Below are 27,570 nucleotides of genomic sequence, written 5' to 3'. Positions count from 1 at the left end.
GTCCTGTATCTTGCCTAGTGTGGTGGTTACACAGCGTATCAGCATCCTATTGCTGCTGTAATAAATGAGCACAAACTCAATGACTTAAGACCAGACAGTTCTGGAAGTCAGAAGTCTGACACGGGTCTTACCGGGCTAAAAATCAAGGTGTCGACCGGGCTGCATTCCTTCTGGAGGCTCCAGGGGAAAATCCACTCCCTTGCCTTTTCCAGCTTCTAGGGGACACCTGCACTCCTTGGCTTGTGTCCCCTCCCCCCATCTTCAAGGCCAGCAGCAGAGTGCCTCCGAATCTCTGACTCTGGCCCTCCTGCCTTCCACTGTCCCTCTGCCCTTATAAGGACCCTTGGGGTTACACTGAGCTCACCCCGATAATCCAGGACCATCTCTCCATCTCAAATCCCTTAATGCAATCACTTCTACAAAGTCCCTTTGGCCACGCAAGGTAACATGTGAATGTTCCAGGAAAGTAGGACACGGACATCTTGAAGGACCATTATTGGGCCCACCACACCTGAGTGTATGGATTTTACATATGTAAAATCCATGAGCTACACACTTGACATTTGTATGCTTTACTGTATGTGAATTCTACCAATTATAACAATAAAGAGAAAACAAGAAGGGCACCTATAGCCTGGGCTGTAGATGTCACGTCCCGGGCATGGTGTTGCAGGCACCATCTCACTTAATCCTCACACCCACCCTGCACCATCAACGGCCTTCTGGCAACGGAGGCGTGAGGAGAGAGAGAAAACCTCGCCTGCAGCTGGCAGGAGGCAAAGCCAGCTTGAATCCGAACTCTGCCTGCCCCCCAAGTCACCAAAGACCCCTGCTACGGGAGAGGCCCTTTGATGCCCCATTGTTATTGCCATGTGAGTACTAGAACTTTCCCCTAACTCGGTTCTGAGAAAAACAGTGGGATGAGAAAAGAAAACTCAAGGTAGGGACAGCAGGGGTGATGGAGGCTGCACACTGGAGACCCCCTGCCCTGTCCAGAGGGGTGACCGTGCTTTGGCTCCACCCGAGAGAGGAATCAGAAATCCAGATTTTTAGGTGAAATCTCTCATCCATTTTAATTATAGGCAATGAGTTCGAATGGATGAGCAAACCTTTGTCCACAGGCCGCCAGCCAGCCACCTTGCACACCCCTCCCGCCTGCCCCAGCAGGCCTGCCAGCAAGCCGCAGCCCCGCCCCTCTGAACCCCGCTCTGCTCTCTGCAGGCCACGGGCACCTGCGGGGAAACTGACAGAAGGACACAAAGCTGCTCCGGTGAGAAGGGACCTGACCGCTCCTAAAGGGAGCCCACGAGGCAGCTGTAATGTGGCCTCCTGCCTGCTGGGAACGCACACTCCAGCGGGGACCAGAGGCCCCGTTCCTGAGATCCCTGCTGCTCCCCCCGACTAAGGCACCTCCAAAAAGAAGGTCTGGGGCTTCCAGGCAAATTTGCCATTTGCCCACCTTGAGGGCCCCTGACCGCACCTGGATAGCTGGGGCCCAGGCCACCTGTGTCCAGGTTCAAGCAGAGCTCTGCTGAGCCATCCACAGCTGGGAGCCCAGGCGCCTCAGGCAGCACCCGCCGTGAGCTCTAGGAGGAGACAGCTCGGTTACTTTTCCAGTCCCCCTGCCTCTCGTGCCCGCGCAGAGCCCTGCACCTGGGCAGTGCCCAGCCCACCCTGCTCCCTGGATGGTGGGTGGTGTAAGGGAGCCAAGGGGTCCTGTGGCGTGGCTTTCTTGTGGCCGGGGGCAAAGCATGTGAGGGAGTGTTACAGAAATTATCCAGGACAAGGATTTTTGAAGAACACAAAAATCCAAACTCGGAAGCCATCAGGCCACCTACCCACTCTCTCCCCGTGGGGCCTTAACCAAGAACCATCACCTTTCGAGCTTCTGTGACCTTGTCTATAAAAGGAGGATAACACCCCCTTCCCCACGGCACTGGGTTTTATGAAAGCGCATGTATCGGTTCTGTCTCACCTGGCCTGGCAAGCCTGGAAGGCTGGACACCCAGCGGTCAACAGGGGCTGCTCTGAGGGGCGTGGCCCTGGCTGTTTCCTCCTTTCTTCCTTTGGATTATACTTTCCGTGATGAACATGTAGCGCTTTGGTCATGAGAACCAACGTTGTTACCTTGGTTTTTACCCAGTCTCTGCCCAGGACACGGCGAGAACAGAGGGGATTGGGCAGGGTCGGGGGAGCAGGGTATGAAGCTGGCCTCCACCCAGCAGCGCCTGCAGCCGCGCCGCTACTGCTCAGCCGCGGTCCTGGTCCTGCCCGAGGTCCTTGCCCGTTCCTCTGCTTCCCGCACCAGGACCCCCAGCCTCCACCCGCTCCCAGAGATCACCCGGCTCCCGCACCCTGGGGCCACGCTCTGTCTGGCAAATCTCCCCAGCGACCCTAGGGAGGAGGCGGTACCTCTCAGCTGCATCCTAGACATGAGGAGACAGAAGCTCGGGAAGGCCTCCGGTCCTGCCCAAGACCTCACAAGGAGTACGCTGCAGAGCTGAGACTCGCACCCGGGACTTGAGCTGGTCCCACCATACCACGCTATCCTCCAGAGCTGAGCGCTCAGCCCAGCGGCCCACCTGGAAGGAGCTCTCCAACTGCCTTGACCTCTCGGCCTCCTCCAGGCCCAGGAGAGGAGCTCTACTTGGTGGGTTTGCTCTGGCTCTAACACTCAACCCTCCAAATGTCCCCAGCTGTCCCCTGCCTGAAGTGGGCCATCCTTGGTGCTGAGACAGAAATCTTGCCACCCTGCGGGGGCGGGGGGGTGGAGAGCTTTCTGCTTGGGTCACAGGCCTCACCCTGAGCTCCTAGGTCCTGGCTCCACTGCTGGGCTCCAGCCTTTCCAACCCGCACTGCCCTCAGCTTTACTCATTCACCTCCTGGTAGGAGTCCTGCTGTTCGGTCGCCAAATCTGGGAACAAGCCTGCAGCTGGCACTGTGCATGGGATGGCCACAGGGCCCCCCATGGGCTCTGAGCCCTGAGGGTTCAGCTGGGGGTCGGGGGAGGCAAGAGGGGGTCACCTTGAATTGTAAGCATCTTCACAGATGGAAACCAATTGACAAATTCTTCTCTGAGGGTGAGGCAAAACCAGATGTGAGCCCGGGGAGAAGTGTGGGGAGGGAGGCGCTTTGCTGGCAGAAGGAGGTGGGAGGGGCCTCTATCTTGGGACTGAAATCCCTGACTACTTCCTAATGAGTCACAGGCTGCCCAGGGCCACCCCTCTGCCACGGTCATTGTATTTTTGGTTTCTGTTTGTGTTTGCAGCTTATTTCAACCTCACTGCTAGTATTTCAGTAACAAGTGACCCCGCCCTCCCCCACTCCCCCCGCACTAGTATTTTTGAGGGGCAATGTTAACAGGACCCCAGCTGCATTCTTCAGCGTGCTTTATTCTATCTTAAGGCCTTACTCTACAGGAATACCTGTCCATTTCATAATACATATAACTATATAACTATAGATATATTGCAGTGTATATACTATACATTATATATATAATATAGCTCACTGAGGAAGTCTGTTTTCTCCATATAACTATTCATTCAACATACAAGGTTTAGATCAAAAAATAAGTAGGACAAAGTGAATTCTGACATTCCTACTGCGCCCTGATAAATCCCATCCCGTGGGCTCATCTTCCTTCCTGAGAACCTCAGGCTCTGCCCCCAGCATGTAGCACTTTGGGATCTCACTGGTGAATGTGCAGGGAAAGCCCAAGGAATGCAGCGTTGGGGAAAAATCAGTGCCCACAACTAGGCAAGTCCTTGTGGGTTCTTGTTTGAATGAACCATACGAACCCCAAGGGAAGACCTACCAGAAGCTTCCACAGTCTCTGTCTCTCTCTTCCTCTGTCTGTCTCTGTCTCTTTCCTTCCCTTTCCTCCACCTCTGTTGCTTCCTCTCCCTATCGCTCCATACCTGCATGCACACAAATACTTACGTGTGCACACGTACACACACGCATGCACACACACACTCCCAGCAGCCTATCCTGAGACAGGTCTGGAAGGACCCAGCAAGCCCAGCAGTATCAGGTCTTTGCTGGGTCTTTGGCACCACTGCTCGGACTAGAACATCCCCTTTCTTCCCCTTTCTTGGCCCCTCCAGGGCCCAAGCTGGGTGCTGCCACCCCAATGTCCCTATCCTCAGCCTCCCCCATCCTCAGTATCCCAACCCAGACAAGCAGAGTCTTTGCTTGCCTTGAGGGACAACATGACCCTACTCGGCCACTAGGTCACTGTGTGCTCTTCAGGTGACTGCCACTTTCTAGGATTCTATTTCTTTATCAGGAAAATGAAGAGGTTGGCTCATAGGTGCTGAAAGCCCAATTGTACCTTCTAGCTTTAACCATTTCTCACTCTGATCATCAAAGTCACACCAAGTGCTGATGGCTGATAAAGACTCAAATCTGCACAGCAACTCTGCCCCCAGATCTCCACCAATTCTGGTTCCATGATGCCTCAATGTACCAAGCAATAAAATCCCCTCTATGTGGGCCTAATAAAGTGTCATAAAGTTTTAATTTTGCCAAGCACAGACATTAAAACTGTTTTATTAAACCTATTATCTGCTATTTCATTCAATTCATAAAAGAACGGAAAATAGGACTGCACTAGTTATCTATTGCTATTAAGAAAAAAACTGGGCTTCCCTGCTGGCGCAGTGGTTGAGAGTCCGCCTGCCGATGCAGGGGACGCGGGTTCGTGCCCCGGTCCGGGAGGATCCCACATGCCGCGGAGCGGCTGGGCCCGTGAGCCATGGCCGCTGAGCCTGCGCGTCCGGAGCCTGTGCTCCACAACGGGAGAGGCCACAACAGTGGGAGGCCCGCGTACCGCAAAAAAAAAAGAAAAAGAAAAAAACTGTCTCCTACAGGTAGTTATGGTGCTAGTAACCCAAATAAGTCATTTGCAGGAGATGGTTCCTAGGTGAGGGCTGTACATACAGGTATTTCCCTGAAAATCTTCACATTCAGCAAAATCCTATTAAAAACAACAGGATTCATGGGGAAAATAGGGTTGGTGCATATCAGTCAACACCTACAGAACCCTGCACCTGAGCCTTTCCAAAACCAGTAACGGCTCAAGTGATATCCTGGTCCAGCGGCCACCGGGCCCTGGACCCAAGACCACACAGTGAATAAGTCGTTGGCTCCTGTTCCTCCTTTGAGATGAAGGACCTCAGGGGCACTCACTTCCTACAGAGACCGATCTCATCAAAATGAAAAGCCCCATCCAGAATGTCACCTGCACCACTGCTTCCTTACAGGGGCATTGCCTTCCAGCTCCTTCATCTGCCCTCTGAGCTTTCCCATACAGCTTAAGGGGATGGAAAGATAAAAAATGGCCACAACTGGCACTAAAGGAAGGTGAATCTACACATTTTCCATTTTCTTCTTAATTCTTATTGATCTTTAATCATGAGAAAGCCCATCCTGATCTACCAAAACATAAGCACACAGGGACAATTTGCCAATGAGCCAACACAGCTTCCACATATACCCACATCATTCCCCCATTCATCAGTCATAGAAACGCATGTTGTAACAAACAAACAAATAATTTCAGGTGTAAGATAATGGGAAGTGGCTTTGAAGAAAATTCAACTGTGAGTAACATCTCACAGTTTACAAAGGGCTGATTTACAAAGGGCTGATTTCTGGACAACTGGCATGCACTCACAGAACGTCTTAAAAAGTAAGAAAATCCAACCTACGAGTTGTTTGAAAACGTACAAGTTTTTAAGGTTTGTACTTGTAACATGTGAGTCAAGCTGACTCTGTTAGATTAAAAATAGCCGCAAATTTTTTGCAGCACCTCCCATTAAGCGGTGGAGTCTATTTCTCCACCCCTTGCCTCTGGCTGGCCTGGTGAATTGCTTTGAGGACTAGAATGACTTGTCAGGAAGGTCTCAAGGCCTTGCAGCCTCCCCGCTTCTCCTCTTGCTGCCCTGAGACCACCACGTGCAGGAGCCTGAGCTAGCCTCCTTGAGGATGAAAGACCACATGGAGAAAGAACCCAGCTGCCAGCCAGCAGCAACCCCCAGGCCCATGAGTGAGGCTATCTGGACTCTCCAGCCCAGCTGAGTCATCAGATGGCTGCAGTCACATTAGTGACCCTAGGCAAAGCCAGTAAAAGACCTACCCAGCAGAGACCTGCTAATAGAATCAGGAGCAAATACAATGGCTATTATTTTAAACCATTAAATCCTGGGATAGTTTCTTACATAGCAAAAGCAGATATAATGTGATATTTTGTAGATATTTCACTAATTCTTTATTAATTTAATAGTTTGCCCCACTTGGGAGCCAATAAACCTTTGATTTAGATCTCAATGATTCCATAGGCCCCTGAGAAGGATCTAATCCAGTCCCAAAAGTGGCAGTGTCTCCAAAGACCCTACCAGGACTGATTCAAAGCCAAGGGCTGACCAACAACCCAAATTCTAGGAAGGCATCATGCAGCAGATTCAAGAGGAACCTGACAGATGTAAAACACAGAGGAGAACAGTTCCCAACATTCACACTGCTCCTGGGGCAGGCTGAAGACTCTCTAACCAATGCACCTAAATCTTTCTGATTGTGGTAGGCTGAAAAACGCGCCGCCTACCCCAAATGTGCCTGTGTTCTAATCCCTGGAACCCATGAATATATGAAAAAAGGATTTTGCAGATGTGATTAAATTAAGGATTTTGAAAGAGGGAGATTATCCTGGATTATCCGGGTGGGCCTAATAAGAGATCCTTATACGAGGGTCCTTATAAGAGGAGGTAGGAGGGGCAGAGTCAGGGGAAGATGTGACAATGGAAGCAGAGATTGGAGTGATGCACTTTGAAGACGGAAGAAGAGGCCACGAGCCAAGGAATGCAGGTGACCTCTAGAAGCTGGAAAATGCGAGGAGGCCGGTTCTCCCCTAGAGCCTCCAGAAGAAACACAGCTCTGCCAGCACCTTGCCTCTAGACCGATGAGACCCAGTTTGGAATTACTTCCAACCCCCAAACTGTAAGATAATACATTTGTGCTGTTTAATGCCACTGAGTTTGCGATCATTTTTACGACATCAGTAGGAAACTACTACACTGGAAACGAATACAGTAGGAAACGAATACTCCTGACTACAAGAACGTAACTTGGAACTTTTATCCGTAATAACAAGAACAGCTAATAATAATGGCTAACATTAATTTAGTGTCTACTTTGTGGCTCTGTTCTAAGTGCTTTTCTTGTATAAACTCATTTAACCCTCACAAAAGCCATATGAAGAAGACTATTACAATCCATATTTTACAGATGAGAAAACTGAGCTTTTAAGAGGTTAAGTAACTCACTAGGGCCACAGAACAGGTAAACGACACAGCCCACAGCTGAGCCCAGGCAGTCTGGCTCCAGACCCCACCTTTAACCATTACATCTCCCCAATCAAACCAGCAATGATAATAATCAATTACAGCCACTTACTGAGCCCCCTCTAGATACCAGGCTCACGTCCAGCCCTGGACATGCTGTCTCTCACTTAGTAGTCAATACACCCCAGTGGAGCAGGATTATTATTCACCCTTGTTTACAGCAGAAGAAATTGAGGCACAGCAATGTTACACCCAGATGTTAAACACATCTGAACCTAGAAGCATCAGAAGCAAAAGCTCGAGTTTAACCACACGCCCTCCCACCTCCTTCATCCCACTTGAGGCCCCGATGGCTGAGAAGAGGAGAGATAAGTAGCACGACCACATAATTTATCTTCCAAACTGAGATACTCAGAAAGTGAACGGAGTCACTATTAATGCTTTCACTGGGGCAAGAGGCATAGAGCAGAACTGTCCCGGCAAACCCAGACACACGGCCACCCTAAAGATAAGTGGACTAAAGTCAAGATGCATACTCTGCAGGTCACGGTTCCCCAGAAGGGGCGCGGTGGAGCAGCTGTCGGCCCCTCCTGACATCTACAGCTGCCAGGTCACGGTCAAGGCTGGAAAAGGAGGGTGGTCCTGGCAGAGCTCAGAGCAGAATCTGCAAAGCTCCAGATCTGGGGTGTCCTCACGGCAGGCCAAGTCTTTCCGATGGTGGTCTGGGAGTCCATTGAAGGCAGAGGTTGGGCAGCCCTGGATAGATCCCAGGTATGCAAAGAGACCTTGAACCCCACTGGTGCCCCAGTCAGAAACCCATCGTGGAGCTCAGAGCCTTGGCAAAGGGCTAAGTGAGAGCCAAGCAGGGTCAGCATCCTGAGGCACCAGCTCTCCTCTAAAGACCTAGTAGACCTGAACAAGACAAGGTTGCCCACTCTCACCACTATTATTCAACATAGTTTTGGAAGTTTTAGCCACAGTAATCAGAGAAGAAAAAAAAAAAAATAAGAGGAATCCAAATCGGAAAAGAAGGAGTAAAACTGTCACTGTTTGCAGATGACATGATACTATACATAGAGAATCCTAAAGATGCTACCAGAAAACTACTAGAGCTAATCAATGAATTTGGGAAAGTAGCAGGATACAAAATCAATGCACAGAAATCTCTTGCATTCCTATACACTAATGATGAAAAGTCTGAAAGAGAAATTAAGGAAACATTCCCATCTACCACTTCAACAAAAAGAATAAAATACCTAGGAATAACCCTACCTAAGGAGACGAAGACCTGTATGCAGAAAACTGTAAGACACTGATGAAAGAAATTAAAGATGATACAAACAGATGGAGAGATATACCATGTCCTTGGAGTGAAAGAATCAACAAGGTGAAAATGACTGTACTACCCAAAGCAATCTACAGATTCAATGCAATCCCTATCAAACTACCAATGGCATTTTTCACAGAACTAGAAAAAAAAATTTCACAATTTGTATGGACACACAAAAGACCCCGAATAGCCAAAGCAATCTTGAGAAAGAAAAACGGAGCTGGAGGAATCAGGCTCCCGGACCTCAGACTATACTACAAAGCTACAGTAATCAAGACAGTATGGTACTGGCACAAAAACAGAACTATAGATCAGTGGAACAGGATAGAAAGCCCAGAGATAAATTCATGCACATATGGTCACCTTATCTTTGATAAAGGAGGCAAGAATATACCATGGAGAAAAGACAGCCTCTTCAGTAAGTGGTGCTGGGAAAACTAGACAGCTACATGTAAAAGAATGAAATTAGAACACTCCCTAATACCATACACAAAAATAAACTCAAAATGGCTTAAAGACCTAAATATAAGGCCAGACACTATAAAACTCTTAGAGGAAAACATAGGCAGAACACTCCATGACATAAATCACAGCAAGATTCTTTTTGACTCACCTCCTAGAGAAATGGAAATAAAAACAAAAATAAACAAATGGAACCTAATGAAACTTAAAAGCTTTTGCACAGCAAAGGAAACCATAAACAAGACAAAAAGACAACCCTCAGAATGGGAGAAAATATTTGCAAATGAAGCAACTGACAGAGGATTGATCTCCAAAATATACAAGCAGCTCATGCAGCTCAATAGCAAAAAAACAAACAACCCAATCCAAAAATGGGCAGAAGAGACCTAAATAGACATTTCTCCAAAGAAGATATACAGATTGCCAACAAACACATGAAAGGATGCTCAACATCACTAATCATTAGAGAAATGCAAATCAAAACTACAATGACATATCACCTCGCACCAGTCAGAATGGCCATCATCAAAAAATCTACAAACAATAAATCCTGGAGAGGGTGTGGAGAAAAGGAAAACTTCCTGCACTGTTGGTGGGAATGTAAATTGATACAGCCACTATGGAGAACAGTATGGAGGGTCCTTAAAAAACTATAAATAGAACTACCATATGACCCAGCAATCCCACTACTGGGCATATACCCTGAGAAAACCATAATTCAAAAAGAGTCATGTACCACAATGTTCATGGCAGCTCTATTTACAATAGCCAGGACATGGAAGCAACCTAAGTGTCCATCAACAGATGAACGGATAAAGAAGATGTGGCATATATATACAATGGAATATTACTCAGCCATAAAAAGAAATGAAATTGAGTTATTTGTAGTGAGGTGGATGGACCTAGAGACTGTCATACAGAGTGAAGTAAGTCAGAAAGAGAAAAACAAATACCATATGCTAACACATATATATGGAATCTAAAAAAAAAAAAGGGTTCTGAAGAACGTAAGGGCAGGACAGGAATAAAGATGCAGACATACAGAGTGGACTTGAGGACACAGGGAGGGGGAAGGGTAAGCTGGGACGAAGTGAGAGAGTGGCATGGACATATATACACTACCAAATGTAAAACAGATAGCTAGTGGGAAGCAGCTGCATAGCACAGGGAGAACAGCTTGGCGCTTTGTGTCCACCTAGAGGGGTGGGATAGGGAGGATGGGAGGGAGACGCAAGAGGGAAGAGATATGGGGATATATGTTTACATAGAGCTGATTCACTTTATACAGCAGAAACAAACACACCATCATAAAGCAATTATACTCCAATAAAGATGTTAAATAAATAAATAAATAAAATAAAGACCTGGGCCTGCTGGACAAGAAGCCGCGGGGCCTGAGGCTCAGGTTGTGTCTGCCTCTTCCCAGCAGTGGGATCTCGTTCAGCCCTTCTTTCCTCTGAGCCTCCTGGACGAAATGCAGCCTCTGATAACTGCCCTATCTCCATCCACAGGATTCATAATAATAAACAACAATAGTGGACAACAGCAAGTATTCACCATGAACCAGGAGGTGTACTCAGCACTTAGCAGGGGTTATGGGAGTAAATAAAATCCACTCTGGGATGGGTACATAGGTTATTCCCACTTTACAGATGAGGAAACTGAGGTGGGGGGGGGTAAGTAAATTGCCCAGAATCCCATTGCTGATAAGTAGTGAAGCTAGGATTGGAATCCAAGCTGACTGCCCCTGTAAAATCCCATTGGAACATTCTCTCTTCCCCACCTGGCCAACCCAGAGCGGCACACTCTAGTGCAGGGATCCCCAGAGGGAGGGTCCCATTCCCCTGGTGGACCAGGGACTAGGCAGTCACATTTCACACTAATTCTTGACCAATTATAAGACTCATTGATGGGCTTTGCAAATATATCCCCAGGTCCCATTTCCCTGGTAGGTCTAATTCCAGAAAATCTGGGAATGAGAATTTTAATGACCTCCCCCCAGGTGATTCCTAAAGCTTTTCCCTTCCTGTTCAAGACCCTCTTGAGCCTGATTCCATGAAAGAGTCTGCTGCTCCCATGTCCTTGACCTCCTCTAAAACTCTCTAGTCTCCCTCTGTACCCAGAGCGCAGCCTCAGCAGAAAACCTTCTGCAGGCAGCAGGATCTGCCTAAAGTGTACTAACTTCCTGTGGGTTCCATGCATTTGGGCTATGGTTACCTTCTGTTTGTGGAAATGATACAGGTTTCCTATTTATGGAAGTGATATAAATAAGACTCTTAAAATAAGTGCATTAAAGAAAAACAGTAGGTCAATTTATAAAATAATACATTATAGTTTGGGTGGTCGGTACAAAAAAGGGGAACCTCAAGTAGCTAAAGACAGATGGAGAAGCAGTTCCCTGAGGATAAGAGGTGCCTGAGGAGGCTTTCCTGACAGCCCTGAGCTCTGTTCTAGCACCACCCCCAAGAGCTAGGTCACCGGGGGGGAATGCACTTAATTCCGCTCAGCCTCAGTTTCCCCTTGTGTAAAATCACCCACTTCATGGAGTACTTATGAAGATTTTTTTTTCTTTTTTTTTTAAATTTTATTTATTTATTTTTATACAGCAGGTTTATATTAGTCATCCATTTTATACACATCAGTGTATACATGTCAATCCCCAGTCTCCCAGTTCATCACACCACCACCCCCTTCCCCTGCTGCTTCCCCGCTTGGTGTCGATATGTTTGTTCTCTACATCTGTGTCTCTATTTCTGCCCTGCAAGCCAGTTCATCTGTACCATTTTTCTAGGTTCCACATATATGCGTTAATATACGATATTTGTTTTTCTCTTTCTGACTTACTTCACTCTGTATGACAGTCTCTAGATTCATCCACGCCCCTACAAATGACCCAATTTCGTTCCTTTTTGTGGCTGGGTAATATTCCATTGTATATATGTACCACATCTTCTTTATCCATTCGTCTGTGGATGGGCATTTAGGTTGCTTCCATGACCTGGCTATTGTAAGTAGCACAGCAGTGAACAGTGGGGTTTAATGAGATGAGACAGGGGAAGTATTTAACACAGGGCTGGTGCTTAAGACTCCCTGGTGACTCAGACAGTCCAGCACCACGGAGTGGACTGTGTCTGCTCCCTCCCCTCCACTCCCACGTGCTAAGGTCCCAAGTCTGAAATGCAGACATGTGAAAACTCAGTGATTCTCAAACTTGGCCACTCACCCAAAGAGGTCCTGATATAATAGTTCTGGGATGAGGCCTGGGCACCAGGAATTTTAAAACACTCTCCAGGTGCTTCTAACAGGCAGCCAGGATTAAGAACCACTGTGGTAACTAACCCCAGGGAATGTCCAGTGGCCAAAAAGTGTGGCTCCTGACACCACCCGCTCCAGGACCAGCCCTGGATGACAGCTGCCCTCATTCTTGCTTCTCACCAGTGGACTCTGCAAAGATGGGGAAAGGTGTTCAAAAGCGTTCAAAACAGTTTCCTGCCCATCCGTTATCTTCACTGTTCCCACAACAGACCCAGCAGGCATCATGCACCCCTTTCACAGACCAGGCAAGGAAACCTTAGGTGGAGTTGACCCACAGTCTTTGGGCTCCAAAGCCACTTGGCTCCTCCAGCCCTCCGCACCTCTAGTGCACATCTGGACCAAGAGCAGGACTGGGAGTCATTTGCAATAAACGTAACGCAGCAAGGATCTGCAGAGCCCGCTGCGGGGGCGGGGGGGGCCGGTGGGAGGCGATCGCTCCCTGCCACATGCTGTTTATTCATTAAACCCCTGGTTCCTCCCTGCCATTCTAATTATGCGCAGCAATAATAAAGAAGCTTTCTCCCTCGCCAGAGAGGCTTATTTATGCGACGAGAGCACTTCGCCCCCACAAGATTGAGTCGTCACTCAAAGCCTTGCTGGAATCAAGGTCGCATCTCTTCAGGGATTGACTGAACCCCACCCACCTCCCCCTCCAGCTTCCACCCACTCCTGAGCATTCGCGTTTCTACAAGCGCCACTTCCCTGTTGAGTGGGCAGGATGTGGATGCCATTCCCCACTGCTGTACTCCCTCACAGCTTGCTGACTGAGATTCACTCAACACACAGTAGGACATTTATTGAGCACCTACTATGTGCCTCCCTAAGAGTATGGAAATGAAAGATACAGTCCCTGCCCCTGTTGGGAGAAAAGGGAATGAGAGAAAGAGCACAATCTTTTAGGCTCCATGACCAATTCATACCCCATCTCCAGCATTCATTGGCTGGGTGAATAGATTCATTGGCTGGGTGAATAGATTCATTGGCTGGGCAAAGTTACAAAATTTCTCAAAGGCCTCAACTGCCGCATCAACAAAATGGGGTAATAATAACACCAACCTCATGGGGCTGCTGGGGGAGTCAGTGGGATATTCCCATAGGAGACTGGAATGAACGCTAGTTGGGATTAGCCATGGTTAGCACCAAAGTCTTTGCCCCACACAGGCAGGATCTCATCCAGATGGAGGAGTCCAGGAAGGCTTCCTGAGAAGTGATACCTGAGCTGAGTTTTGAAGGATGAGCAGGAGTTTGCTAGAGAAAGTGAGGATGTTCCAGACAGGGGGAACTGCATGAGGGCCACGGGAGATGACAGGGCTCTGGGAAAGGCAGGAGACAGTGTGGGAAACATGCACAGGGGTGCATCACGGTGACAGGGGACAGAGCTGCAAGGCAGGTGTGGACATGCAAGTGGATCCCATGGCCACAGCCCTAACTAGTGATACCCAGAGCATCACTTCGACTTTTTCTTGGCTCCTTTGGGAGCCGCAACCAGTACCCTTCCACGCCCATCCGGAGTTCGGTGGCCACAGGAAAGTGGGGCAGCCCCACTCTATTAGTCATGCACTCATTCATGCAGATGCTCAACAAAACTCCCGGAGGGCCCAGCACATGCTGTGAGGCCACCTCCTAACCCTCACTCAGCCCATTTCCAGATGTGCCACGCTGGCCTGGCAGCTTTCTCCTCAGTGAAATAGGGGTGAAAGTGTCCCCTCCTAGAGTCATTCATTCAATAACAAATGTGACCAGGGCTAAGTGAGATAATTCAGTATTCTCAGATTTCAATACAAACTAAGTCCTCAATAAATGTCACAATTTAAAATGTTTATTTTTTATTATGATTATCTGCCAGGATGGTAAGAATCCCATCTCCAAAGCCCAAAGCACTGCTTCCAGAGTTACCCCCAACCCAGGCAAAACCCCTGCCTGCTGTGCCTCTCCTTACCCTCCCCCCACCCTGGAGCAAATGACCTGGTTTCCACTGCCCACATCTAGCCCTGACTCGGTCACCACAGGAGCTAGTCCAGCCTGAACCACACCAGCCCCCCAGTTCACCTCATCCTTCTAGGGCTCCACATGTCAACCAACTCAGGTACTGGTGGGGGCAAGACTGAAGGTCATCTCAGCCTTTTTGGTCCAAAGCTCCAGGGGTTAAAGGGTGGATCTTCTGATTTTATAAAGTAACTAATTTAAATGTTCTATTAGCGAAATTTGCAAACACATACAAAGCAAATGGAATAGTAATGAACCGTCAGGTACCCGCCACCCAGCTTCAATGACTACCAACCTGCCATTCTTGTTTCACAGGCACGTCCACCACTTGATTTACTGGGAAAAGTTTTATAGCTTTGTGGCCATCCCTTCTAGCATACCCCACCACCCGGGGTTCCCACTGCTCACAAGTCCCAACACACTTTGATGCCTCTGGCTCTGAGAGAATCCTTGAAATAACAACAACAATCTACAATAATCATTTTTATGTCCCTAATAGAATGGTAATTACTGGCCCACAGGGGCTATGCAGGATGGTGGTGAAGGGCTGGAGCCCTGGAATCAGATGGCCTAGGTCCAAATCAATACCCACTAGATATGTGACCTTGGATAGGTCATTCAACCTATGTTTAGATTTCCTACCCAGTAAAAGGGCAATGCTGGTACCAGGTTTCTTGTGTGGCTTTAAAAAATAAAATAATGCATGTTCATTGCCCAGCACAGAATATGCAATGAGGAAACCTTAGAAATAGATGTGTTAGGTGGTGGGTGAGCAGGCTCAGCTCCTATGAGATACTATTAATATCTCTCATTTTATAGATGAAGGGATGGAGGCCAGAGAGAAGCAGTGAGCTGCCAGGGACAGCCTGCTCTGTGTCCCAAGTCCATGTGCCTGGAATTGTCACAGCATGCCTGGAACCACAGATCACTGGAAGTGAAGAAACACTCTAGAATAGATGCAGGGAGCAGTGGCAGGTGGCCCAGCACACCCCGCATGTCTCCCCATCCTGGATGGGGAGCTCTCTCAGCCTGAGAAGAGACAACTACACAGTGCCCTGTGAGTGTGTGCAGGGTAGAGGTGCTGAATTCCATTTTTCTAGACAAAGCGGGGGAGGAGGCTGGTACACATCGCTGCTCACTCTTCTGATTTGACAAATCCTATGGCCAACCTTGCACTGGATATAGCCACCCACTATTCTAGCATGAGAGGCAAGAAATTGCTTCACTAACTTAAGCTTTAGCAATCCTTAGCAGTTCTGATGTGCCTCCCTATCATCCTACTTTTTTTTTTCCTATTTAAAGGAGAAGGGTGGGGAAAAGATTAATCAATCCAGTTGCTGAGTGATGTTCAGACAAAGACAGCCTCCAGTCCACTGCCCGTGTTTGCCAGCTGAGGAAGGGCAGGGGAGGGGGGCAGATTCGGGATGCTGTATTTAGGCCCCGCCTGGACTCTCCACGTCCCTTCCAGGAATGAGCCTTGTCAGGATCTCCCCCTCCCCCCAGCACTCCCCCACCACTGCAGTGCCGTGTCGGGAGGCACCTCCCAGATCCGCAGGAACAATGGGTTGGGGAGGGGGCAGGTGCGACTCGGAGCTCATCAGAGGGCGAGGGGACGCGGCCACAGACAGCAAGACTGTGAGTACACTTCTCGTGGTGGTTGTGCTGCCACCTGAATCAGTTTCCCCAGCTCCGGTGGGGTCCCCGCAGAGCCGAGCGCTCCTTTCCTGGAAGAATTTCCCTTACGCCTTAGGCATTTTAATTTCATCCGCGCTAGGAGGCTTGCCTTGTCGCTCCGGAGGAAGCCCCCGGGCCACGCTCCCCTCCAGCAGCTGCTTCTGCCAAGGCCCTGCAGGTCAGGGACGCGCGGCATCCTCCGTGCGCCCAACTTTCCCCACTTGGGACCCACAATCCTGGCCAGCCTGTCCCCTCTGCTGGCGAAAGCCATGATTTATAGCCCTGGGATCCAAGAGCTGCCCCTCCTCTTTCCCCCACTCCCAGGTCCAGTCTCGCTCCTTACCCTCCCTCCCCCCACTTTCTGAGCCTGAACCATGCTTCCCAAAGAAAGCGGCCCTGGCACATTTGCGAAACGCGAGCGTCTGCCCCTGCACTGGGCGCCGTCTCCTCCCCCCAAGCCCGGGCAAGAAGGGTTAGAGGAGCCCCCGCCGCCTCCCTCCCTCCTCCTCAGCCCAGAGAATCCCCGCCCGGGGGTGGGCGGGGATGGAGAGTGAGATGCAGTTCGGCCCGGAGCTACAGCCGCCACTCCGGGTGCGTCTGTCCGGCCTCGTCGGGGTGAGAGAACAGGTCCAAAGCTCTGACTCCCCCTGGTGCCCACCCCCGCCTCGCTGAGTGACGAAAATGAGCCGCTGGGGACACCGGGTCACCCCGAGGCCGGCCGTTTAAATGGCCAGCGTGGGCGTCCCCGCATAGCACGCAGGGGACGGACATGGGGGAGGGTCCTCACCCAGACGTGCATTGGGCCCCCACAGGAGGTGACATCCCGCGGCGGGGACAGTGGGGTGTCCGGGCGGGGGCTGCGGTCCTCGCCGCAGTGTCTGCACCCCAGCTGGGAGCGGAGCACGTGACCAGCGGGCCACCCCTGGCCCCCTGGACTCCAGGCCCCGCCGCGGTGCTGACCCCGGCCCTGCCTGCTAGGGAAGGATGGAGCAGGGGCGCCTACTTTTCCGTGGCCCGCGAGGGGACTGCGGGGCGCCGAGCGCGCCTCATCCCTTCCTCCGCCCGCCCCGCCGCAGCCGCAGGACCCGCACCCTGCGCTCACCTCGGGGCCCAGTGTCGCTGCCGCCGGCCTCCTTGTCCGCCATGGTAGCGCAGCCCCCGCCCGCGAGAGGAGCCTCCGGCGCCGCGCCCGTGCCCGTGCAGGTCCCTGTCCGTGTTCTCGGAGGGCGCTCGGGCCGGGTCTGAGCCGCCGGGTAGCAGGAGCTCTGCTCTGACGCGGCCGCCGCCGCCGCAGCAGCTCGGGCTCCTCCCCGTGCTCCTCCAGGGCCCGCCCCGCGCCCCGCCCCGCGCCCCGCCCCGCGCCCCGCCCCGCGCCCCGCCCCGCCCAGCCTGCCCGCTTGGGAAGGAAGGCGCGGCGTCCGGCCCAGCCGGAGAGCCCCGGGTCCTCCCGCCCGGACCCGCCGCGCCTAGCCGGGCCCCTCCTCTCCAGGGCTCACCCCCGAGGCGGCCGCACCCCGGGTGGTGACGCGACCCGGGCCCGGTGGCTCGCCAGCCGGCCGGAAGCAGGCGCTCACAGGGCGCTCGGATGGGCGAGCGGCGGGGACTGGATTTCAGGCCCCCTCGGCCCCGCTACGCGCCAGACCTTTGGAACGGCCGGGGGCTGAAGCCCTACAGCAAGCACTGCACACGCACCCCACTCTCCAGAGGACGCCCGCTCCAGTTTATTTCTCTCCCCTAGGGTCCCAGAGGAGCGGTCAAGGACCCGAGCAAAGGCGGAGCCCGGCGCGGCCAGCGCTCAGGCCGCAGACCGAGGACCTGCGCCGGGGCGGTGCTGTGGGCACCGACGCGGGCGTCCGCCTCCAGGCCGCCTGCCGGACTCCATGGCAACTCGGGACCCGGGAGGCGCTTGCTGCGGAGGCTGCGTGGAGCCTTCCATATGTGGGCTCACACCCGGGCCCTCCTTACAAGTCTGAGAATAACGACATTAATAATTCAGGGCTTGGGAGGTCAGTGATTCATTCCCCCTGTCCTCTGGCTCCACCACACACGTGCCATGGGCACCTGTTCCGTCCTGGCCAGGTGGCTTCTGAGTCCACCGTGCAAAGAGGCAACCAGGGCCGTGATAAGATTCTAATGATCACAGTCATTGGATCCTTCCCCTTGGGCCTAACACTATGCTAAGAGCTTAAGAGCCTTATCTCACTTTCTCTGAATAACTCTTAGAGTTGGGGACCAGAGGTCCCCATTTTGCAGATAAGAAAACTGAGGTTTGAGGGTGTTAAGTGATGATGCCAAGAACACACACAGCAAGTAAGTGCCCAGGCTGGAATCTCCACCTAGGTCAAAACCACCAGCTTTCCCTCTGCCTTGAGATGGGCCACAACTCCAAAATGGCACTTAGGGGAGGTGTAATCGTGCAGCCCGTTTATGGAAGAGGGGGTGGGCAGAGGGCTACAGGGAGAGCCCAGAGACTGGAGTCTGCTCAGAGGGTAATGGTCTGGGTGATGAGTTAAAAGGATGAACTTGTCGTCTATCTGCCTGCATTAAAAATCCCAAATGTACAGTCTCTGACTGTGTGTGAGACCACGGGCAAGTTATTTAACCTCTCCGAGCCTTAGTATTTTCATCTGTGAAATGGGTACAACAGGAGAACCCACTTCCTAAGACTGAAGAGGACTAGATGAGATGATGCGTGTACTATGTTTCACTTGGGGTCTGGTGCATGATATGCAGTCCAACAAGTATTAGATATTATTAAGTCATAAGCTTTTTAAAAAGTGGACAATGGCCAGTTGGGTGGGGCAGTGGGCGGTAGGGGCATATGGAAGGGGGGCTTCCAGAGTAGAGAACAGTGTCTTCCTACAGAGCACCCTCTCCTTACCAAGGTGGCTTGCTTGCTCAGAGGCAGACCCAAGAGATGGTCTGGAGGCCAAGAGTATGTAGCACCCAAACACAGGCAAGAGGAAGGGTTGAGGCAGCTGTCCAGGTGACAACCTGGACAAGCAGGCTCAGGATGAAGAGTAGAAGGGCCGCCACTGGGCCTGCATCAACCCGAGAGCTGCCTTCCCGGTTCAGCTCACATGTCCCCACTGCATGAAGATGGCCGGGCTGAGGCTCCCTGGATTGGAATATGAGAGGGCAGGGACAGTCACCAGCACTCTGTCCACTGAGCATCAGTGTCACATGGACACATGCCTAGGCAGTGATGCCAGAAGAGCTTTCTATTAAACGTGGTTCTGACTGAGTCTCTCTTGTGCTCAAAACCATGCTGGGCTTCCCTCATCTATGGGAAAAAGCCCTGACTCTTTAAAGAGACACGCAACACGTTTCACAATACTAGTGAGCCCAACCTTCCTCTTCTGTAGTCTCTTTCCCAAGAAGCCTTTCCTCCACCAGCCTTCCTCGGCCATGGTCACAAGCTGCTTCTATCTCCACATTTGGCACCCCCTTCACTTCCCTCCTCCACCTGCCCACATCCAGACATCCTTCAAGGCCCCAGTCCAAAGCCATCAGCCTAAGGACACTTAGGACACCGCCCCGCACCCCCAGGCTCCCACGGTATTCTACATACTCACACACCTCTCTTTTTCTCCTCCCTCTACACTGTCTGCTGCCCAGGCTGTATTCAGGAGGCTCCATCGTCTATCTGCAGGGAAGCCCACCTCCACACCCAGGGCTGGACTTTCCTCCAGGGCCCCAGACCTACTGAAAGTCTCCCCAGGGTGCTTCCTAAGCCCTTCCCACTCAACCAAAGCCCGGCTCATCCTCTCCTGCCCTCCCTCCTGGGTGCCTGGTCTCAGTAAAGGCAGCACCACCCTCCAGTTGCCAAGCCACACACCTGGGCATCAGTTTTCAATGCTCTCTCTGCACCCATCCAAGTTGATTCAATCTCCAAGTCAAGTGTTGCCCAGTTGTCCTCACGGCCACCTCCTTGTCCAGGCCCCATCAGCTCTCACCGCCTGCGGGTCTGCAGGGTCCCCTCACTGGTCGGACCTCTGGCTCCTGTCCTGCCCCCTCAGTCCATTCTTTGGGAATCCAGTCTGCCCTGCCCACCTCTCCAGCTCCATCTCTCCCCTACGACTTCTTTCAATCCCTCCCGCCCACCCCTGTCTGTCTTATGCTGGGCTTTCAAACACCTTAAAATGCATTTGAGGTTTGGACCACTCCTCCCCTCATTCTGCTACCACCAGCAACCTGGAGAACTCAGCACGGATCTCCCCAGTCCAGGAAGCCTTCCCTGCACTCCCATTCTGGCCTGGGTGCCCCTCTTCAGTGTCCTCATGGCACCCTGTCCCTACCCATCAGGGTCCTGACCCCTGATGTCAAGACCTTGGCCTTGGCAGCCTGTCAGAACCAGCAGGAAGCCCACAGCCCTCGCCCTCCTACCAGCTGCTATGGAAAGGCCTTGGGCACCATCTTCCCTCTCCCCTGACCCCCAGCTGTAGTGACAGGAGAGCATGTGAGGCAGATGAGCGATGACATGCAGGCCCTGCCGCGGGCAGAGAGCAGACAGTTCTGATTTTCAGGGAGCATGAAAGGTGAGGCACACTCTGCCTTGGGTTTGCCCTCGTGGCTTTAATAATCATCACAGCAGTTAAGCATCGCCCAGGTGAGCACATGCTCAGCAAGCCAGGTGCTGCGATGGTCTACATGCACCATCTCACCGAATTGTCGCGGTGGCCCTTGCTGTTTTACAGGAGAGGACGTGGAAGCACATGGAGGTTGAGGCGCCTGCTTGGCTTCCTCAGGCTGCTCGTAGCAGAGCTGGGATTCAGGGCCAGGCCCGTCTCTTGTCCCTGGACATCAGGAAGGGCTCCCTCCAACCTCCTTTGATGCCCACGGTCTCTTCCCTAACAGCTGCCACAGCCCTTCTGCCGCTACTACATCCTACGTGAACTGGCCTCCTGATGCCTCTTGACTCTCACTCCTTCAGCTCTCCCCTCCCTCAAGCACAGGTCACCCATCTGAGCCTGCCAAGCTGGCCCTCTCGTTGGTCACAGTCCCCAAGAGCATCACGGGCCTTGCCCCTCCCTCCCAGTGCCTAGGAAGGCACTGGCACCTTCCCAGACCATTCCATCTAAGGCTGTTGCCCCTCCCCACTAGGAGTTAAGCTCCATGAGTATAGGATCTCGGACTCTGGTGCTCACCTCTCTATCCCAGGGACCAGAACAGTGCCTGGCACATGGCAGGCACTCAATAAATTCTTGATGGTGGATGGACTGACTCAGTCAGTGAAACCAAAACACAACAGGCTTGGCCCAGCAGGAAGGACCAAGCCCGCCATCGGGACGTTACACTGACTCCCGGGGACTCTCTCAGCCATTTCAGAGCAAGTCAAGTCCAGGTCTGTGGGAGGTCACTCGGCAGCAAGTCTCCTCCAGCTCCCCTCCAAACCTCCTCCCCACAGTGTTCCCTGTGGGTGTCCCTCAGCACCCACCATACAATTTCTTCTCCACCCTCGGCCACAGAGGCAGTGAGGATGCCCCACCCCACCAGTACCAATTTCAGATCTCAGCTGGACACTTGAGTCCCCAAAAGAGGCCCAGGCCAGAACCAAGTCACCACCTTCCAGTCCCCTCATGCTGATCACTCCAGCCACATGGGTCTGTCCTCAGGTTCCCAAAAGCCCATTCTCCGCTCATTTTGCCAGGTAAACCTCTCTCCTCAGAGGCATGGACATATATACACTACCAAACGTAAGGTAGATAGATAGTGGGAAGCAGCCGCATAGCACAGGGAGATCAGCTTGGTGCTTTGTGACCGCCTGGAGGGGTGGGATAGGGAGGGTGGGAGGGAGGGAGATGCAAGAGGGAAGGGATATGGGAACAGATGTATATGTATGACTGATTCACTTTGTTATAAAGCAGAAACTAAAAAAAAAAAAAAAAAACCTCTCTCCTCCTCCAGGTCTCAGCTTAGATGGCACTTCTTCCAGGAAGCCCTCCAAGAAAGCATGAGGCCCTCCTCTGTCCTCTGCACCTGACTCCCCAAGCGTTCCTGTCCTAGCACTTATCACAACTCAGGGGTCAGTGTTATTATTAACCCACTGTACAGATGACAGTACCAAGGCCCACCTAGTGAAGAAGCCGCAGAGCTGAGACTAGAACTCTGAGATGAGAACTTGGGTTGTTCTCGGGTTGTTCCAACTTTAGGCTGCCCATCTCCCCCTCTAGCTGCAGCTCCCCAAGGGTAGGTGGGCCACGGCCACAACTGTAGCTCCCAGACAGACTCTGGCATAGTACCTGAACAGACAGTGAGTTAAATGTTAAAGGAAAGCAGCCTCCTCAGCTTCAGGCCCTCACCTTTCCCATCCTCTCCAGGATCCTCTTCACCCACCAGTCCACAGACACCTCCCGCCAACAGCCTCCCTCTTTGTTCTTTGGTCCAAACGAAGACGTACCCTCCCCCCCCCCAATATCCATTCATGCAAACGGAAGCCCAAGCCCAGAGGCCCACCCAGCTACCTACTCCACCAGGCAGCCAGGATACCCTGTCACCTGCACCCACCGCCCACTGTGAAAAGGGCTCAACACACTGGACAGGTGGGGAGTGGGTGGCCGAGGGCAGTGGCTGAGTCCTCCAGCCCCAGCTCAGACGAAACTGCAGAACATTTGCTGATGGATCTACCACTGAGGGCGCTGGTCCTGTGGACTCATCGGGACATGGGACAGGGGAGGTACAACCGGAGGAAGCAGAGTGGAGAAGAGCGTGGGTCAGGGGGTCGGCCGGACCAGGGTCCAAATCTGGACTGAGCCCCTCCCCGCCCCCTTCAGGTGACCTGGGGACACACCTCCCTTGGTCTGTTTCTTCATCTATAAAAGGGGTTGATAATCATAGGTAGGGTAATTATGGCAGATAATATACGTAAAACACTCAGCATAGGGCCAGGCTATATACGCCACAGTAAATAGGACTTCTTGTTATTTAATTTGTAAATTTGGACCACAAAAATGCCTACTCCTTGTGTATTATGAATTATAGAATGGATCTAAGCAAAATTTTCTTGGCTGATAAACACACACAGAAGATACAGGGGTGAGAGGCTTTTTTTTTTTTTTTTAATGTTTATCCCCCTAAATTTTTTTTTTAGGTTTGAGAAACACTGATACTCATCCAAATCTGAGCCTTTATGTAGGAAGTTTCCAGTAAAAGCTGCTTTGGACTTTATGATATGGCACCAGAATTTTGTCTATAAACTAAATATCATAAAAGTGACTCCTTTATAGCAAGACCAAGATTCAGATGAGCTAAGGCAACATAAAATGTATGGGGAGGGCTTCCCTGGTGGCGCAGTGGTTGAGAGTCCGCCTGCCAATGCAGGAGACACGGGTTCGTGCCCTGGTCTGGGAAGATCCCACATGTTGCGGAGCAGCTGGACCTGTGAGCCATGGCCGCTGAGCCTGTGCGTCCGGAGCCTGTGCTCCGCAACGGGAGAGGCCACAATAGTGAGAGGCCCGCGTACCACACACACACACAAAAAAAATGTATGGGGAAAACCTGGGCATGTGTCAGGTCCTTGACCTCTGACTTTTAGTACATTTTAAAAATCCAACCTCATAGCCGAATCACGGTGTACAGTTTATACATCCTTTTCCCTTGAATTTCCATCCCATCTGGTGTGAATCAGCCTCCCCATTAACATTGCAAAACACACTCCACATATACAACATGGGCTGCTGCATGACTCTTCCAGTGGAAAAATTCAAGGGCCAGAGAAAATTATTTCTCAGGATAGTACAATCACTACGACCTTCAGTGTAAACTTTGGAAATGCCTGCTCAGGTAATGAAGGGTTATACAAATCTTTCTGATAAATATTTTAAACAGCAGAAGAAATGTCTGTGGTTACTCGCTCAGCAGCATTCTCAGAACTCCTCAAACTCTGGCCCTGCAAGTTCCTGGTTCATAATAAGATGGAACATTCTGGAAGTTTCATCTCAAAGGGGACATTGCAAAATGAAACAAGGCTCAGAGAAGGAAAACTGAAATGATGGTATGGCCAGGGGAGGTTTCGCAAGAGCTGCAACGAAAGATAGACTATTCGAGCCAAGAGCTTTCGTGTTACAGAGGAAAGCTACATCTTTCCTCTTCTCTAGCTCACAGCCCAGTGCCCGGCTCACAGTAGGTGCACGATAAATATTTGTTGAAGAAATGAATGAATGGTCAAATACATCAATGGTGGAATGGAAACTGGGCGACGCTAAATCTCTTGTTCAAAGTCGCCTGACTGGTGACAGAGCTGGGGCCAGACTCCAGCCCCCTGACTCCCAGCTCAGCTCCACCACAAGCCCACCCCACACGCATCCCCCTCTGCAAAAGGCCCAGCAGGAGATGGCTCCTTCTGTGACTGATTGGTGATGATTGACTGGGACTCTGGTAGAGGTGCTAAGGCCATTTCCAGCTCTGTGGAAGTGAGCCCGGTAGAGGACGATATCCACGTCTTGGTGCCTTGACCCCCAGGATCCCTCCTCTCTAGCTTTCTAGAATTCTATAACGGGCAAGGAGCACTCTGCACAATGCAAAGATAAATCAGAGCGGATCCAGCCAGGTCCAGCCACCTGCAGCCTCCAATGCCAAGAAGAGCCCTTGAAAACTCAAATCTCCCCCTAATCATGGGGCTGCCTGGTCACCCACACTCCTCCAGCTGCCTATCTAGATTCTTCTACCCCATCCCGGGGACATATGCACTAGACAGAGGCAGGCTGGCGTGCCCTCTTGGTCTGCACAGTTGTGCGTTTACTTCCTGGTGGCAGACTCATCGTCACGGTATTTGCCTGGAAAAGAGGCATAGGCAGCACTGGGCTGAAAGGAAAGGAGATCCGTCTTTAGGTCACCAAGTTCCTGAGCTCAGCCTGGTGGGATCTTATTTCTGGGCCTCAGTTTCCTCACCTGTAAAGTGGGGAGGTTACATTAAGGTGCTTTTTAAGTCTTTCCTAAGGGCCCATGAAAAGATGTCCTTCAGTTCTGAAAACTGGAGACCTTCATTTACTCCTTCTACAGATATTTACTGAGGTTTTACTACGTACCGGGCACCGTTCAAAACAGCCAAAATTTATACTCTTGGCCAGCAAGTCTCTATCTTTATTTGGGGGAAAGGGTGTCACAGACCCTCTTGGGAAACAGAGCTGTGACTCTCCTCCCCAGAACCATGCACAGATTTGTACTCACCACCCCCACCCCCACCCCATACAGCTCCAGGGTCTCAGCACCCTGCAGCCCAGCTGAGGACTCTTAGATGTCAGATTAAGAGCCAAACTCCAAAGTCTCTGCTGCTTGGCAGTGAAACAAAATGGTGGTTTTTCTGCAGGTGGGGTGGGTGGAGGAGGCCGTGTCATGACACAGCTTGTGATGGCGAGGGCTCTGGCATCAGCCAGGCCTGGGGGACCCTGGTCAGGTTATATACCTTCTCATAGGCTCCATCTCTCCCTGTAAAACGTGGATACTGATGGCATCAACCTCACACGGTGGGAAGATCACGGGAGACAGTGCAGGTGGAGCGCTCAGCATCTGGCCCAGAGCCAGCATCCCCCAGGCAGCAGCTGGGCCTGACACAGCCGAACCATTGCACCAGGCCTGGCCCTTCTACCGGCACCTCCCTCCAGTCCCAACCTCAGATTTGCTCATCCTCACTCCCTTTATTAGAAAATTCCAGATCCATATTCTTGAGATGGATTTCCCATCTGGACAAAGCTCCAGGCCTTGTGGGAATAAAGCACAGGCATCTTGACCTAAGTGAGGAGATGGAGAACTGTGGGGTCTTTGAGGACTTCGTGGATTCAGGAAAAAGAAACAGCCTGTGGCTATAAACTCTCTTAAGTCCTGTCTTCTTCTCCACATCTCCCTCTGGTTTTTACTTTCCTTGGTCTTTTTCCTCATTAACAAATGAGTGATGAGCATCACAGCTCTGCACGGCCAGCAGCATCATGCCGGCACAGACCACCTCTTTCATCTCTCATCAGCTTCAGTCCCCTGAGCCCTCCAGCCACTACTCTTGTGTCCCCTTCAGTCCAGCTTCTGAAGCTGCCTGAGGGATGGCTGGAACGTTTGTAGAGATCCACTTTTCCTCTGGCCATAACCCCTCTAAAGACTTCCCACCGGAATTAGGATCAAACCCGTACCTGTTTCCCAGGCCTATGAGGCCCTGCAGATGTAGCCTTGTCCACCCTACCAGCCTTATAACCCGGTCACACCCCTGTTCCCTTCTCCGACTCCTGGGCCTCTGCCAGCCCATATGACATATTTGCAACAATTAGAACAAGGGGTCCCTTTCTTAAGACACTTCACTTCCAACTGCTGGAAAACCAGCCAAATATGCTTTAGTCAAAATAACATGCTCGTTCCATGTGCCAGAAAATGGAAGGAAAGAAATATGCAGACCCACAACGTCTAGGATGTCTCCCAGGGTTGTTCAGTTCACAACCTGCCCATACTGCTATGGTCCTTTAGCAGGCCCAGCTCTTCCTGCCTCACCCTCTGCTGACCTCTGCCCCCACCTCCACCCCTGCTTTATATCATCTGACTGGCTCACCTTAAAGGTCAGCTCCTCGGAGAAGCCCTCCCTGGCCTCACCTGCTGTTCCCTGTCTTATCATGCCACCCCATTTCTCCATGGCACACACATACTTTAAAGTCATTTTGCTTATTTATTTATTGTGAGCCTCCCCTGCTAGGCTATAATCTCCATGTGGACAGTAGTAATAATGAACATTTATTAAGCACTTGCTGTGTGCTAGACACTGCTGGACACTTTACTTCTATTGCCCCATTCAAACTTCACTGCAATGCGGAAGAGGAAACGATATTATTATTGTCCCCATTTTAGAGACAAGGAAACTGAGGCCCACCGTGGATACCCAGGGAGTAAGCAGCAGAGTCAGAATTTGCACCTGGGCAGGCTGAGCTCAGTAGAGTGCCTGGGTCTATCCTGCATCCCATGGAGAGTTGTGCAGGACTGGGTCCCCACACCTAGCCTGGCACCTGGCACCTAGCAGGGCCTCAAGAAACATGTTGAATGAATGAACAAATCATTGAATCTGGAAGGCAGAATTATAGTTTAAAAAGCACCCTCACATCTCACTTGAATCATAAAGTACTCGCAGGGAGGCGTCACTATTCTCAACATTTTTAGGATGAAAACATGGAAGGCCTGGTGAGATCATGAGTAACCTTGGCTGAGATCATAATTCTAAGGGGCTGCTTTAAGCCATTCGTTTATTTTTGTGTTTTATTTTTAAGTTGCATGTATATTTTGCATTGTATTCAGTGATATACCTGCATTTGTTTTCTAAACAAAACTAACATCTTAATTTTATATTACTTGTTTTTAAAATGTCTTATTGCAGGGCTTCCCTGGTGGCGCAGTGATTGAGAGTCCACCTGCTGATGCAGCGACACGGGTTCGTGCCCCGGTCCGGGAAGATCCCACGTGCCGCGGAGCAGCTGGGCCCGTGAGCCACGGCCG

The 27,570-nt window shown here is 51.3% G+C and overlaps 1 protein-coding gene across 1 annotated transcript in view; it reads right to left on the bottom strand.

Moving 5' to 3' along the window:
* Positions 1-17,402, bottom strand: part of HSPA12A (heat shock protein family A (Hsp70) member 12A) — a 70,795-nt gene extending 53,393 nt beyond the window's left edge. The window contains exon 1 of the mRNA XM_081243755.1: positions 17,213-17,402. Within this exon, the coding sequence (XP_081099881.1) occupies positions 17,213-17,255 (43 nt within the window). The 5' untranslated portion in view covers positions 17,256-17,402. The remainder of the gene's footprint in view (positions 1-17,212) is intronic.
* Positions 17,403-27,570: the final 10,168 nt, after the last annotated feature.

This window comes from Mesoplodon bidens, assembly GCF_964165515.1.
Source record: "Mesoplodon bidens genome assembly, chromosome: 1".
Lineage (NCBI taxonomy): Eukaryota > Metazoa > Chordata > Mammalia > Artiodactyla > Ziphiidae > Mesoplodon > Mesoplodon bidens.
This window is presented reverse-complemented; position numbering and strand designations above follow the sequence as displayed.